The following is a 16,744-nucleotide window of genomic DNA, read 5'->3' as shown; positions in this document are numbered from 1 at the left end:
TTAAGTTGTGATAATTATTTTCCTCCTCTTAATGAATTTTACATTTGAAAACAATCATGTTACTTAAATATAAATAAACTCTGTATAATTTGCACAACTTCTATCACTTTTTTTCCCTCATTCTTGCATTAATTTATTCTTCGTTATTAATTGTACCTTTGCAAGAGGTTTACTTGGAGAAGGACAACTCGCTTATTGCAATATTATATCACCTAAGTTTTCTCTCACCGGCTTGAAGTTTGACACGTCATATGATATCATCCTTTATGCACAAATTTTTCGTTTAATAAGAAATTTAAATATTCTTTAAAAAGTTGAATTAGAGTATTACAAAGGATGAAAAGACAATAATTATTAAGTTTCATCTTAAAACTAATAAAATCTAACATGTATATAAACTGTACCTCAATAAGTGTGGCAGATGATGTAAGATGTTTTCATCTCCTCTACAAACCAGAGGCTTCGATATTATGTTGACCTCTATCTTAAGACGTGAAGTTGTTCAACAAATATATTAACCCTACCTCAATAATTGAGATACGCAATGTGAAAATGTCCAAAAACAATAATAGAATAGTTTGTGTCGTTTAAAAAACACCGCAAGTTATAAGACAGGAGTCTTGAGTTTTCTGTCAAAAACATATTATAATACTACATGATTGGAGTAACTGTATATCAAGTCAAATGAAGGAATTTCTTTGGAGGGAAGAGAAAATCAAAGAAAAAAGACAACGGATTGAGAATTTCAGTGAGTATAGCAATCCCACACGCCAATCAGATTGCTTGATGATTATATAATGCTTGCTTCAAGGGTTGAAGAAAAAGACAAATTTCTTTCAAACCATTATGTGATTGTGAGATTAAAAAGCGAATTTCTTTTTCCTTTTTCTCGCGCACAAGATCTTAAAAATATAAAGTGGGTGGAGTCAAACCATGAAATGAATCACAGATTGTTGTAAAAGGGGTAACGCAAGAAAGAACAGTTGCATGATGTTAGTGGAATTCATCGAAATAATTTCAAAACACCTTATAACACATTGGTTCCATGATATTCTGATAATCTTATTACATCCATCACCATGTATCTAAGATATTAATAATTGATATTTTCGTAAAGTTTCCTTGGTGTCGTTGTTATCTGGGCATTGCTGTTCGGTGGAAGATGTTGAAAATGCTGGAAACTTATCGTGTTAGGGGTGGATTTGTGGAACAACAACAAATTGCCACATAAAGATAAAGCTTCGGCCTCTTCTGCATTTGTTGCGTCATTTGTAAGTCAAAGGATTATCCAGAGGAATAGTAACGTCAAGGTGTACAGGCCCACGTGTTTTTTTCTTATTTTGCCAACTTTTGCGTTCCCACGATGAGTTTTTATTTTTATTTTATTTTTATCCTTTCCGAAAAAAAAATCATTATAAATTATAATTTTGTAAGTATTTAATATAACTATATTTATTATAATTTTTTTAATATTTAACATAATTACATTCATTAAATTTGAATATATGAATGCTGTTTTTTATGTATAAGAATATATTTTATAATATAAAATATTGTCCAGTCTTAGTGCTTGCCTAACTAGCGCAATTCAAATAAAAGGATAAACTAGAAAGTGTCATTTTGTTAAATTGATATTTTAATTTTAGAGTAACTTTATTAATAATTGCTTGTTTAATTTAATGATACGATGATAAGAGGAACGATTTACCAAAATAAATTGTTTCTAAAAATAAAATATTAAAATAATATTATTTTAAAGCATATTACTTCAAATTTTTTCTTGTTAACTTTTAAGTTTTAATTAACCTTCTATCAACTTTTATATAGATTGGTTTCCATCCGTCCTTCCTCTCCCCATTTTGGGCCTTGGATCTGGGCCTTGGATTGGTCCCCCATTTACAGCGGCCGTTTTTCACAATTCAAAAATTGACGGTAATGGCCCATAGCTTAGGATCACCTATATGCCTGCTAATCAAATCAACTCCACTTCTTTATATATATATATATATCCATGAACACAATAAAAATGAGGGGAAATTATTTTGTAGCACGAATATTTCATTCAGATTATCAACACACTAATCAAAAGAGAAATAATTGTGATTTATTTATTATTATTTTTGGTAAGCTATACCCTATCTTAGTTTTACAGTTTTTTCAAAGTATTTATTTGTACATTAGTTTAGTTATATTATTTCTAAAATAAGTATTTACACTAATTTTTATAGTATAACTTTCTCTTCATCACATCATCCATTTAATCACCTTTTTCTCTCTTTTCTTTCTCTTTAATTTATAAAAAAAAAAACAATAAAATTATTGTAAAAACATTTTGTTATCACTGTTAGCTCCTATTCTTTATTTGTGTCGCTTAATAGAAATAATTTTAACTACAATTATATCTTTTAAGGAGTTTAATGATACAAAAGAAAAGTACAAAAAAGTTAAATGATAAAAAAAAGGTATAGGAAGGTAAGTGGTTTTAGAAAGTGTGACAGTATGAAAGGTACAAAATAATTTATCCTAATTTATTTAATGACTTGTTAATTATTAGATAAAAAAATATGTGTGATAACTTTTATCAAGTATAAACAAAATTAAGAATAATAATAATGACATAAATATATAACAAATATCTCAAAAGGGTTTGGGTAGTTAATAAAAAAGAGAATTTAAATTTTTTTGTACTATCTCACAATAGTATTTCAATAAGTATTCGGTTGATCGAATTTGTATTTATTAATTCTAACACAAAAGATTGCAATTTAAGACAGAGAAATAAAAATAGAAGAAATAGAAAGTCAGAAATGTGACAGAGAAACGCTTAAAGTAAGTTTTTTTATTTACTTAATTTAATAAATTTTTGTACATTAATTTTTATTAATTTATTTTTATATATGAATATTAAATTTCAGCCAAATTAAATATTCACTACTACTACGTAATCTTATAATTGATGTTTATTTATACTTTCAGAAAAATATTATATATTAAAATAAAGCTATTTGACAAAACATTGAATAAATTTTAAAATTCTGAAATATTGTAATCTTTATCTATTTATTAAAAATTTTAAATCAATAATTAGATATCTCTATATTTTTAACAAAATAAGTTAACCAATATTTAATCTTACAAATATGTTGAATGGATTACACACACACACACACACGTGTTGTGTATATATATAAAAGATTGGCTGATTCAATTCATTGAATTGCAAACTGGTCAAGTAATCCAAACAATTCAAACTTAGCGTAGCAATTGGTGGCTGAAAATGGCTATTTTTCAAAAGAAAGCAGATTTTGTTAATTCCTTAAAAAATTAATAAAAATAGTGTATAAAATTTAAGTTTTTTTTTTTTTAACGAGGAGTGGATTGTCATATTTAACTATCTAGTGTGCCTTTTGTTCTTATAAGATGTAACAATTTTTTAACTTATAAAGTTACATAATATCATGATTTAAATAACTTTTAATTTTAAATGTTTATATAGGGTTATATTTGCTTCTTATACATTCATATAAAACTAAATTTTTAAACTGATGTGTGTTTTACTATCGAGTTTGAAAATGACTTTTTCCAGCTTACCTATTTAAGAAATCCAATAACTTATTATTACACATGAAAAGAGATAGCAATGTTTACATTATTTAACAATTTTTTTTTCAGCACAATAGAGATGTTGCCTTTTCAAAACACATGCATGCAAGATGGTTCACCTAAAGCCAATTTGGTATAAAGTAATAACATGCTTATTCGCTAGTCCAATAAAAAATTCGTACAAGTACTATGTAAATATAAAAGAAGACCAATTAATACTTAACGTCATAAATTTATCATACATAATTATCATGATAATATTACATAATTTAATGATTTAATTAATAAATCTATTTTTTTTAAATTATTAAAGATATAAATTACAAAATTTGATAGTTGTTATCAATCAATTTACTTTTACATTTTTCTAGCTATTACTCTTGGGATAATTATTAAAAACTTAAAAATAAAAGCATAAAAATATAATATTTAAATTTATTAATATATATTTAACAAAAGTTATTTACTTATTAATTTTTCATATTTCTTTAATGTTTGGAGCCAAGTCCTGTTAGTGGGTTGGTTGTTGCTTTGTTGGTAATAAAATTTTTAATTCGGAAGTGATTTTTGTTTTGGGTCTGAGAAACTCGGATTTGAATGCAATTTTTTGTATGAGAAAGTGTGCAACTTCCGTTCTAAGGAAACCAAATAGACTTCGTGAGTATCTGATTCAAAGTGGCATTTGACGTCTTCAATAAACATATATAGAAAGAAAAACAATTTAGCTGTGATCGAAAAATAAAAGGGAGAGAGGGAAGAAGGTGAAGGAGATGACGATTGTAATAAAGAACAGCAACAAATACATAAGATAAGAAAAAAAAATTAGGTGCTGACAGAAACTTTGATAATATATTTCTAACACTAGAATCCAGTGATAATTATATATAGTACTTTTGTTTTGAAAAACTCCGTATTTGGTGATATAAGGACAGTGTCAAAGTAGCAGCTTGGAGCAGGTAGCTACGAGTTTTGTATTGCAAATAGGTGAGTGCTGCACGCAATCGTTCTCACTTCAATCCTATATATGCAATTTCATTTTCTTTTCCTCTTTCACTTTTGCCATATTTTCCATGTTTTCTGTTCATTGTTTCAACACAACCAATGAAGTAGTTTCGTCTTTATAGCCTTTTCAGTTTCTATGTGACTTCGATATTTCCATTCATTTCCATGTCTCCTTATCAAAGTTTTTAGCCTTTGTAATATTGCTTCTCTCTTGTTCATGTTTCATACTTTTTTTGGATTGCACTTATTCTTATTATTATTATTATTATTATTATACACAATCAAACTCTTCTTACAAGTATTTAATGTAATTGTATTGAAAAAAATATAGAATTTAAAACTATATTAAGTTGGAATAACCGAAGCTAATTGATTGTAAAATCTTGTATTTACTTCACTGAAGATCTCTCTCCTTATCTCTCTCTCTCTCTCAGTTTTTGGTTCAGAAAGGAGAGTGAGAGAATATGACTGGCACAGCTTCATCTTCTGGGCAGCTGCAGTTTATTGCGAGCACCGGCGGTAACCGGAGCTTGTCCAATGCGCCCCTGATTGAGAACTCCGAAACTGATCAAATTGTTGTACCTGATGTGAGTTTGATTTGCCCTTTAATCTCATGAAGCTTTTGAATTGTCCATCTAATGTCGTTGATTAACTTTGCATAATGTTGTTGTTAATTTAATTTGCACGACGAATATTGCTTTATGTTTGAGATTGAAAATTTATAATTCGAGTGGGATGCTTTATTCCCTGTCCATATCCTAATGCCGAAGTTAATCTATTTTTAGTTTTATATATTGATTTGCATAAACGAATAAGATTCTCGAGAATATCACATGGAAAACGGAAAGAGTTAAAAGGGCCATAGAATAGACGTTTGATTTGACTTAGCAAGTAAAATCAAATTGATGGTAATGCTTTTTTTAACATTAAAAGAGTATATTTTTAAATATATTTAGATGTATTTATATATAAAAAATTTAAAATAAGTGAAAGATTAACGTAATTATATACAATTTCAGATATGATATTAACCTTTTAGGTTCAAATAACGGAACCTATATGTGAATTTTAAGAGTAACCAATATCTACTTCTAACAGCGGACGAATGAACTGGCTAGAGCGACGCTACAAATTGCATAAAAATAATGTGTTATAAAGGGTTTTTGAATTCACGATTGTTAACTATACAACGCGCGTTTACTCAACAGAAGCAACTATTGGTTGCGTTATACAGTTTGTGTGCCAATCGCTGGCATGAATTGAAAGAGAAAAAAGTTAATTTTTCATTTGGCACTTCATGAAATTAAAAGAATATTGAGATTTTTTTTTTCATGAGTGACCCAATAATGGCACAATTTGAGTTAGTGATTTGATGGCAAAGTACACTTATTTGCATGATATTCATCATTTATGTATGTTTCTATTTTGCAGAGGAAAAGCTGGAAAAACTTATTTGCATACGTGGGGCCCGGATTTCTTGTTTCCATTGCGTATATAGACCCAGGAAACTGTGAGATCACTTATTCATGTCTTTCTTCTGAAATAAAAGGAATCATATACTGTTGATATAGATAGCTCAATCAATGTATTTTTCACAATAACTTGCAGTTGAGACGGATCTTCAGTCAGGGGCACAATATAAATATGAGGTAGGTATGGTATTTATATTCATACACTTGTGGAAGTTAACATGTTGAAGTCATATAGTACGTAACCCATTATTCAGTTACATTTTGATTGTTGAAATCAATTTGATGGATGTTCTTCACACTAACATTTTGCCCTTGAATGTTATTACACCATAATCACCATGTTCTAACAAAAAGTAGTTTAGTATATATACTTGCGAAATGAAGCTCAAGTGTTGCCGTTTCTTTTGTGAGGTCCAGCACATTTTCAATTTCGGTGCTCCCTTTTTTGACTTCATAAACAATTAATAATATTTTATTAAATGAATAGTAACTTTATTTGGCTATAAATAGCCGTGAAATGAAATTGAAGTAAGCACAAGCACAAGCAGCAACACACACAAGATTTCATCAAGAATTGTGAGTGTTTGTGAGAGAAAAAAAAAAAATAGAGTGTTGAGTAAATCCTAAGAGTGTGAGAAAAATACACTGGGGTGGGTATCATCTCTATTTTTTCTTGGTATTACAAAATTTGTAATATTTGAATATGAGTGGGTCTCACTGTGTACACTATATTTTACACCTCTTGTGTGATAGAGTGTTGAAAGGATATTGTAAATATCCTGAGATATAGTGGAATATTTTTCGGAGTTTGTCCCGTGGTTTTTCCTCCACATTGGAGGTTTTTCCACGTTAAATAGTGGTGTTCTTTATCTGCTTATTTTATTCAGTTAAAATAATTCTTAGTATGCTCTGTGGTTGCAGTTTAGTCTGATCTTCCACATCAGAAAAGAATTATTTTTGTTATCCTTCCGTGGCTGATTGTTGGATTGCTGGAGAAGTGTGTATTTGTATTAGTGTTGTAACTGGAAAGATTCTGGCTAAGGAAAGACCTGGTATTTAAGTGATCCGTTGTGATCCACCTCTCTTTCCTGGGAAGTATTTCAGTGCACACTTTACAAGTTACACCGCTGCGCTGCTAGATCTATTTATTAGGTCTGAATTATTGCTCGCCAGTTTACGTCAGAATTTTAATTTACACGTCCAAGTTATTCCGCATTTGAGCTCAACAAGTGGTATTAGAGCTTAAGTTGGGCTCTGTATCACCGAGTGTAAATTAAATGGAAGAGAACGTAGGTACCATGGTGAAGCTAACAGCAACAAACTACTCTATTTGGAAGCCGAAAATGGAGGACATACTTTTCTACAAGGACCTGTATGATCCTGTGGAAAAGGGAGATCAAAAGCCAGAAGACGTGAAGGATGAGGATTGGAAAAAGATACACCGGAAGGCCGTCAGTTTAATTAGGCAGTGGGTGGATATCAGCATATTCCACCATGTTGCCACAGAGACGAATGCCCAGACTCTGTGGAACAAAATTGAACAAATGTATCAGAGGAAGACTGCACAAAACAAAGCTTTTGTTATTCGGAAGCTGGTGAATTTAAAATATCAAGATGGAAGATCAGTTGCAGAACACTTGAATGATTTCCAACACATGGTAAACCAGCTAGTTACCATGGAGATAAAACTTGATGAAGAATTGCAGGCGCTGTTACTTTTGAGTTCTTTACCAGACAGCTGGGAGACTCTGGTGGTGTCATTAAGCAACTCTGCTCCTGAAGGAAAACTGACTTTGTCTCAAGTCAAAGACAGCATGTTTAATGAAGAAACAAGGAGAAAAGACTCTGGGGCAAGCAGTTCTCATGCCCTTGTCACAGAGAACAGGGGGAGAAGTAAGAGCAGAGGACGAAGTAACAAATCCAGAGATAAGTCACAGTCTCAGCCCAGAAGAAAATTCAAGTATTACCACTGTGGTGAAGAAGGGCACATAAAAAGAAACTGTAAAGCCTGGAAGAACAGAGAGAAGAAAGACCGACGAAACTCTAGATCGGATGACGATGAAAATACTGCATCCCCTGTGACAACTGGGGATGTGGTAGTACTCTCTGTTGAAGAAGAAGAAGAGTGTCAAGTTACAGACTCATGTGATGAATGGGTCATTGACTCAGCAGCATCTTATCATGCAACTTCTCACAAGGAATTCTTTACTGTGTACAAAGCAGGAGACTTTGGTAAAGTAAAGATGGGCAATAGCAGTATCGCAGATATTGTGGGAATTGGTGATGTGTGCATTCAAACCAATACAGGATGCACAATAACACTAAAAGATGTGCGTCATGTGCCAGATCTACGTCTGAATTTGATCTCTGTGCATGCTTTGGATCTAGCTGATTACGACAGCCATTTTGGTAACGGCAAGTGGAGGCTTACCAAAGGATCGTTGTTGGTTGCTAGAGGCACAGTAAATTCAACGTTGTATAAAACTCAAGTAAAGCTGATCAAGGGAGGATTGAATGCAGTCGAGGATGATGCTTCGCCAAATTTGTGGCACAAAAGATTGGCTCATATAAGTGAAAAAGGATTGCAGATTTTGACAAGAAAGTCCCTTATCCCGTTTGCCAAAAATACAAAGTTGAATCCTTGTGATCACTGTTTATTCGGCAAGCATCATAGAGTGTCTTTCAGCAAAACGTCAAAGCTGAAAGAGAATATTTTGGAGATGGTTCATTCTGATGTATGTGGACCCATGGAAGTGGAGAGTCTTGGTGGTAGCAGATATTACGTGACGTTTATCGATGATGCTTCACGAAAATTGTGGGTGTACTTCTTAAGAACGAAGGACCAAGTTTTTCAATGCTTTAAAAGGTTTCATGCAATGGTAGAGAGACAGGCTGGTAAACCTTTGAAGTGTCTTCGCACGGATAATGGGGGTGAATATACTTCCCATGAATTCAAGAATTATTGTGCTGAGCATGGCATCAGGCATGAGAAGACGGTACCTGGAACCCCACAACATAATGGTGTGGCCGAACGAATCAACAGAACCATTATGGAGAAAGTAAGATGCATGTTAAGAATGGCAAAACTGCCTAAGCCATTCTGGGGTGAAGCTGTTCTAACGGCAAGCTACCTGATTAATCGATCTCCATCTGTTCCTTTGGGCTTTGATATCCCTGAGAGAGTATGGTCCGGACATGATGTTAAATACTCTCATTTGAAAGTGTTTAGATGCAAAGCTTTTGCTCATGTGAATAAGGAACAGAGACAAAAACTTGATGATAGAGCCATTCCTTGCATATTTCTGGGCTATGGAGATGAGGAATTTGGCTACAGGTTATGGGATCCAGAAAATAGGAAAGTTATTAGAAGCAGAGATGTAGTGTTCCATGAGCAAGAAACTATGTCGGATTCTGCTTCACCAAAAATCAGAGAACCAGGTGGTAAGGTTGATCTTACACCAGTTGTTCCTCCTAAAAATGCCACAGTAGGGGGAGAGTGTGATGAAGAACTTAGGGTTGATAATGAGCCAGCAATAGAAGATGGTGATGATGAAGGTGTTGAGCAAGAAAACCCAGAAGCTCCACCTCAGCCTCGGAAATCAAGAAGACCACACCAGCCATCTACAAAGTACCCTAGTTCGACGTATATTACCATCACTGAAGAGGGGGAGCCAAAAAACTTTGAAGAAGTTCAGACTCATAAGGATAAATCCCAGTGGATGAAAGCCATGCAAGAAGAAATGGATTCTCTGGTGAAGAATGATACTTATGAGTTGGTCAAGCTCCCTAAAGGCAGAAAAGCCTTGAAAAATAAGTGGGTGTTCAAGCTTAAGAAAGATGGTGACAAGCTGTTGAAGTACAAGGCTCGCTTAGTTGTAAAAGGTTTTGGACAAAAGCGAGGAATAGATTTTGATGAAATTTTCTCTCCAGTTGTGAAGATGAGCTCTATTCGAGTTATACTCAGATTGGTGGCTAGCTTGGATCTGGAGCTTGAACAACTAGATGTGAAGACTGCGTTTCTTCATGGAGACCTTGATGAAGAAATCTACATGGAGCAACCAGAAGGTTTTGAGGAAACTGGAAAGAAACACATGGTTTGCAGATTGAAGAAGAGCTTGTATGGATTGAAACAGGCTCCAAGACAGTGGTATAAGAAATTTGACTCGTTCATGACGAGTCATGGATATGCCAAGACTGATGCAGATCATTGTGTATTTGTCAAGACATGTCCAGGTGATAAATTCATTATCCTTCTGTTGTATGTAGATGATATGTTGATAGTGGGACAAGATGTGAAGCTGATTGGTGATTTGAAGAAAGAATTGTCAAAGTTTTTTGATATGAAAGATCTGGGCCCTGCAAAACAAATTTTGGGCATGCAGATCATGCGAGACCGAAAATCCAGAAGGTTGTGGTTATCGCAGGAACGGTATGTGAATCGGATTCTGGACAGATTCAACATGAAGACGGTTAAACCAGTTAGTACACCGTTGGCAAATCACTTCAAACTCAGGAAAAGAAGTTGTCCCACAAGTCAAGAAGAAAAAGAAGCTATGGCGGGTATTCCATACTCCTCAGCAGTCGGGAGTTTGATGTATGCCATGGTTTGTACGAGGCCGGATATAGCTCATGCGGTCGGAGTTGTTAGCAGGTATCTTTCCAATCCTGGAAAAGAGCATTGGGAAGCAGTGAAGTGGATCTTGAGATATCTGAAAGGTAGTTCTAATATGTGCTTGAGCTTTGGAATACCTAACCCAGTTCTTGAAGGATACACAGATGCAGATATGGCAGGTGACCTGGATAGTAGAAAATCTACTTCAGGACTTGTGTTTACCTTTGCAGGGGGAGCTATATCTTGGCAATCCAAATTGCAGAAATGTGTGGCCTTGTCAACTACTGAAGCTGAGTATGTTGCCATGACTGAAGCAGGAAAGGAAATGCTTTGGTTGAAGAGGTTTCTTCAACAACTGGGAATTGAGCAGAAAAGGTACGTTATCCATTGTGATAGCCAAAGCGCATTGGATTTAAGTAAGAATGCGATGTATCACTCTCGTACGAAGCACATTGATATCAGATATCATTGGCTGCGTCAGGCAGTGGAAGAACAAGAATTCAAGCTAGATAAGATTCATACGGATAAAAATCCTGCTGATATGATGACGAAAGTTGTTGCACGAGAAAAACATCAACAGTGTGCCAAGCTGATTGGCATAGATCGCATGTGAAGATTCCAAGAGTGCACCTTTGTGCTGGAGGGGGAGAATTGTGAGGTCCAGCACATTTTCAATTTCGGTGCCCCCTTTTTTGACTTCATAAACAATTAATAATATTTTATTAAATGAATAGTAACTTTATTTGGCTATAAATAGCCGTGAAATGAAATTGAAGTAAGCACAAGCACAAGCAGCAACACACACAAGATTTCATCAAGCATTGTGAGTGTTTGTGAGAGAAAAAAAAAATAGAGTGTTGAGTAAATCCTAAGAGTGTGAGAAAAATACACTGGGGTGGGTATCATCTCTATTTTTTCTTGGTATTACAAAATTTGTAATATTTGAATAGGAGTGGGTCTCACTGTGTACACTATATTTTACACCTCTTGTGTGATAGAGTGTTGAAAGGATATTGTAAATATCCTGAGATATAGTGGAATATTTTTCGGAGTTTGTCCCGTGGTTTTTCCTCCACATTGGAGGTTTTTCCACGTTAAATAGTGGTGTTCTTTATCTGCTTATTTTATTCAGTTAAAATAATTCTTAGTATGCTCTGTGGTTGCAGTTTAGTCTGATCTTCCACATCAGAAAAGAATTATTTTTGTTATCCTTCCGTGGCTGATTGTTGGATTGCTGGAGAAGTGTGTATTTGTATTAGTGTTGTAACTGGAAAGATTCTGGCTAAGGAAAGACCTGGTATTTAAGTGATCCGTTGTGATCCACCTCTCTTTCCTGGGAAGTATTTCAGTGCACACTTTACAAGTTACACCGCTGCGCTGCTAGATCTATTTATTAGGTCTGAATTATTGCTCGCCAGTTTACGTCAGAATTTTAATTTACACGTCCAAGTTATTCCGCATTTGAGCTCAACATCTTTTTTGTCACATTTATGTTTTCAGTTACTTTGGATCATATTGGTGGCGTCATGTGCTGCTCTTCTAATTCAATCTATGGCAGCCAATCTTGGGGTTGTCACTGGTACTTGATTCATTAATTATTTTTTTTACTGAATAAATATGATCAATAATGTATGTATGGATCTATGCTTTTTCATTTTCAATTCTTTTCTGCTTGCAGGAAAGCATTTAGCAGAACATTGTAGGACTGAATATTCTCGGGTACCCAACTTTATACTTTGGGTTATTGCTGAAATTGCCGTAGTGGCATGTGACATTCCCGAAGGTATAGTATAGAGGTGGATTCGGCATTTATGGACCTTAGCTAAATATTTATACAGCAATAGTAGATATCATAATCATTAAAGGGAAAATCTTTATCTTTTATTTATTTTTGTATTGACTTTCTGTTGAACCTGTGTAGTTATTGGGACAGCCTTTGCATTGAACATGCTTTTCAACATTCCTGTTTGGGTTGGTGTTCTTCTGACAGGATTCAGTACATTGATCCTCTTAGCGTTACAGCAATATGGGGTAGTTTTTTGTATTCCATTCTACCCTCTCCTCCATTGTTTCCTGGTATCATACCAATATACCATGGTTTGATATGATACACAAATTATTATATATATCCTGAACGTATTAATAATTGGAATTTCATTGCATGTTTCATTAAGTTAATATTTATTATATGAAAACAATGTGAGAACTTTTACTTTGTTGTTGTTTAACAGGTTAGGAAACTGGAATTCTTGATTGCATTTCTAGTGTTTACAATTGCTGCATGTTTTATGGTTGAGCTTGGATATGCAAAGCCCGACGCCAAAGAAGTTTTGAATGGTCTTTTTGTTCCAAAACTTAACGGGAATGGTGCTACTGGTCTTGCAATTTCACTCGTTGGGGCTATGGTTATGCCGTGAGTTCCTCATGTTTCCTTTTCTACCCATTAACGTGATCTAATGCTATATATGTTTCTTTATGCATTTGCTTCAGCCACAATCTCTTTCTCCACTCAGCGCTCGTGCTTTCCAGGAAAATACCGCGATCAGTTCGTGGAATCCAAGTAAACATTATTCTCTTCTCTTGTATGCATGCATTATAATTTATTTTAAGATCTAGTTATAATTCAACAAAATGGTATCGTCCAAACATGAAAAATGTAGTAGTTATAATTAAAAAAGAAAAGTCTCTTTCTATTTCTCCCTTGTGTTACTTCTTTCACTTTGATCGGCTTTGTAAAATATTAGTGTCCTTTTTTGACCCGTTTATTTTCTTATAACTTTTCTGGTTAAGATTTATATCTTATTAACAATCTTCTTGAGGATTGTAGCAGTTAGGATATAAAACCCATCTTAAACCTTCTTGAAGTTATTCTTTTTTTTTCGGTCAAACATGATTGTTTGACATGGTATTAGAGTTTGGACAAAAGATAAGTTAAATATGAGCCCAAAGTATAATGGCCCCTTGCATTGTGCGGGCTTTGAGTGGTAAGAGCAAGAGAAGACGTGTTATATACAAAGGAAGCCCCTGAATACAAAAAGCCCAATCTTCATCCAATAATTTGATAATTAATTAACCAGCCTTTATTTTCTTTATTAATTATTAATTATTATTATTTTATTTTGTAATGCAGGTTTTAAAAGAAGATTCTTCAATAATATAACATAAAGCTGTATAATGACATGGGCTCTTAAAAGAATAAATATTGTTCAATTCGTCACATCAAGCAATATGAAACCTAGGCATAAATGTGAATTATGTATGGTAAAGCATATCTGATTTTACTCACCCCTTTTTTTAAAAATTTTTATTTTCTTCTTTCAAAGGAAGCTTGCAGATTTTACATGATAGAAAGTGCATTTGCTCTTATGGTGGCCTTCCTCATAAACATTTCAGTTATTTCGGTTAGTGGTTCAGTTTGCAATTCTTCAAACTTAAGTGCTGAAGATCAAGTTAGCTGTCAGGATTTGGATTTGAACAAAGCCTCATTTCTATTAAGAGTATGTAATTCCATCATATGTCTTCTTATATATTCTACTGTAATCAAATTTTATTTATTGTATGTGACACCACCTTAATAATAAACTATTGATAATAATTTTTTTATATGGGCTACATTCAGAATGTCTTGGGAAAATGGAGTTCAAAACTATTTGCAGTTGCTTTACTTGCGTCAGGTCAAAGTTCAACTATAACAGGAACATATGCAGGGCAATACGTCATGCAGGTATAATTATTATTTTAAAAATTTTAGTGTGTGTATCTGGGTAAAAAGGAGTAATTTTGCTTATCTTTAGTATAATGAAACAATAGTTTATCTATTGCACCATATGATAACTCACGTACGATAACTCCTTGTATAACATTTTGTAATTTGAGTCTCAATTGAAAATTTAAGGAGGGCGGTTAAAATATGAAGGCATGGTAAGCAGCCATTTATTTTGGTATTTTCATATTCAATTATATACCAACATGTCTTATTGTTTTAGAGCTTTAATGATGGAGACTAAATGTCCCTAATAAACTTTGAGATTAATAATTATCAAAATTACCTTCAGTTCACTTGGATAATGACCGCTACGAGTATTTTCTACTTTGCATTTTCCCCATAATTACTGTCTTATTTCAGGGATTTCTCGATTTTCGACTGAAGTCATGGATTAGGAATCTGTTAACTCGTTGCTTAGCCATTGTTCCTAGTTTGATTGTTGCACTCATTGGTGGCTCTGCTGGAGCTGGGAAGCTCATAATAATTGCATCGGTAAGAATACATTACCATTATGATATCTGTCTCTTATCATCAAGTAGTTATACGTCTTAAATTTATATTTTATTTCAAAAATATTTATAATATTAAATGATCAAATTAGTATTGTATATATTAAATGATTGAATATGCTTACATGAGTAATGTGTGTCTCGTTGATACTAATTTCATAATTTGCTGTTAGTGAACAATTTTGCATACATGGAATGAACTGTAGTTCCTGTCAGATTGTGTATTGATACATCTTGTGCATTGTAAGCTCCACTTGTGTGCTATGATCAATCTTGTATGCATGACATCATTTTGCAATGCCTGTATTGATGCATCATGTGTATGATTATACAATTGACCCTCTGAGATTATTTTTGGCTATGCTATAGTTTGTGCTGAAGTCCTTCAATTTATGCTGATCAGATGATCTTATCATTTGAGCTTCCTTTTGCTTTGATTCCACTTCTCAAGTTCACTAGCAGTAAAACCAAGATGGGAGTGCATGTCAACTCAATCACGGTAAATTTTTTGATATCATGAAAATTGAAATTTGTTACAAATAGTAAATTGATTACCAACTTAACAAATGTCAAAATGTTTATACGTGCATTGTCCTCTGAAAGCCAGAAATGCACGTGTACTAGTTACTTAAATTTGAACTAGACACAATTTTTCCTTTTGTTTTATCTGACTTCAATTAGTCATAATTCTTGAAATAAATTGATTTTAAAAAAGGTTGCTGTTGCTTCATGCAACAAAGTCACGTGTCAGGAAACTACTAAAAAGTCATGTTCTGTATCTTGTCTAATATATGATTTTCTATAAATACTTCAATTGCAGATTTCGACGGTTACTTGGATCATTGGTTCCCTCATTATGGGCATAAATATATATTATTTATTGACTAGCTTCGTCAAGTTGCTTCTTCACAGTCACTTAAAAATGGTTGTTAAAGTGTTTCTGGGGATATTAGGAATCTCTGGTGTGGCAGTGTATATGGCTGGCATTGCTTATTTAGTGTTTCGCAAAAATAAAAAAGCTACGCACCTTGTGGCACTTGACATGCCGGAAGATCAGCAAATAGCAAATGAACAAGGCAATGTATCAATGTATAGTCTCCCAAGAGAAGACATAATAAGCATGCAATTACCCCAAAGAAGTAGTCCAGCAGAATTTTACTAAGAAATATTTCAATTAGGTAGATTAGCAAGATCGTGAAGCTTTTGTCTAAGGGATATATAAATAAGATCCTATTTTATGTTAATTTGTACAAATTGAACATATGCAAAAGAGAACAGATGTGATGTGTATATATTATTTGTTGGTAACATAATTTTGCAGAAGATAAGGATCTCTTTTGGATTATTGATGAGCATGGATTCTGGTATCACATGGCTGGAATTGCTGAAGCATTTAATTTATTCATGTAATGCTTATCTTAACAACCATTTTCTTGAAATAGAAGTGGGCGCTTGCTTGGAAATACTTTGTTATCCTTAATTTCCACTTTGTTATACCAAGTTGCTCATAATCAATAGCAAATTATCATCCTTTGTAGCATCATTGGAGATTTTTCAAGATTTTTAAGTGTGGGCAAATTTTCATTATAGGACCATGCATGATTAATAGTGTGTTTTTTTCCGGGTCAACTTAAATTATTTTAATGTTGTAAGCTATAATTTTTATATTAAAATATAATTTAACGCGATTTTATTAATTTGTAAGCATTTGCCAATGTTAACTGAAAATTACTATTATTGTACCCTATGTTGTTGTCAGATGGAGATGATTAGATTGTTT

General features: G+C 33.3%; 1 protein-coding gene across 1 annotated transcript; it reads left to right on the top strand.

Annotated features, from left to right (window-relative positions):
* Window positions 1–4,530: 4,530 nt before the first annotated feature.
* On the top strand, window positions 4,531–16,173 carry LOC113857185 (metal transporter Nramp6-like). Its single transcript, XM_027488971.1, has 14 exons — window positions 4,531–4,587; window positions 5,052–5,192; window positions 6,037–6,115; window positions 6,214–6,254; window positions 12,190–12,268; window positions 12,368–12,472; window positions 12,611–12,720; window positions 12,921–13,102; window positions 13,180–13,249; window positions 14,013–14,186; window positions 14,309–14,413; window positions 14,816–14,947; window positions 15,368–15,463; window positions 15,785–16,173. Exons 2-14 carry the CDS (start codon window positions 5,070–5,072, stop codon window positions 16,124–16,126), a joined length of 1,638 nt encoding a protein of 545 aa, XP_027344772.1. The 5' UTR covers window positions 4,531–4,587; window positions 5,052–5,069; the 3' UTR covers window positions 16,127–16,173.
* The last annotated feature ends 571 nt before the right edge of the window (window positions 16,174–16,744 follow it).

Source organism: Abrus precatorius, unplaced genomic scaffold (assembly GCF_003935025.1).
Source record: "Abrus precatorius isolate BTA unplaced genomic scaffold, Abrus_2018 Scaffold153, whole genome shotgun sequence".
NCBI classification, from domain to species: Eukaryota; Viridiplantae; Streptophyta; class Magnoliopsida; order Fabales; family Fabaceae; genus Abrus; species Abrus precatorius.
The sequence above is the reverse complement of the archived record's forward strand: the minus strand, read 5'-3'. Positions and strand labels throughout refer to the sequence as shown.

Coding starts and splice junctions, on each gene's coding strand:
- LOC113857185 (XM_027488971.1), top strand. CDS start 5,070: ATGACTGGCACAGCTTCATCTTCTGGGCAGCTGCAGTTTATTGCGAGC. Junction 14,187..14,308: donor AAGCCTCATTTCTATTAAGA/GTATGTAATTCC, acceptor GGCTACATTCAG/AATGTCTTGGGAAAATGGAG. Junction 15,464..15,784: donor TGCATGTCAACTCAATCACG/GTAAATTTTTTG, acceptor CTTCAATTGCAG/ATTTCGACGGTTACTTGGAT.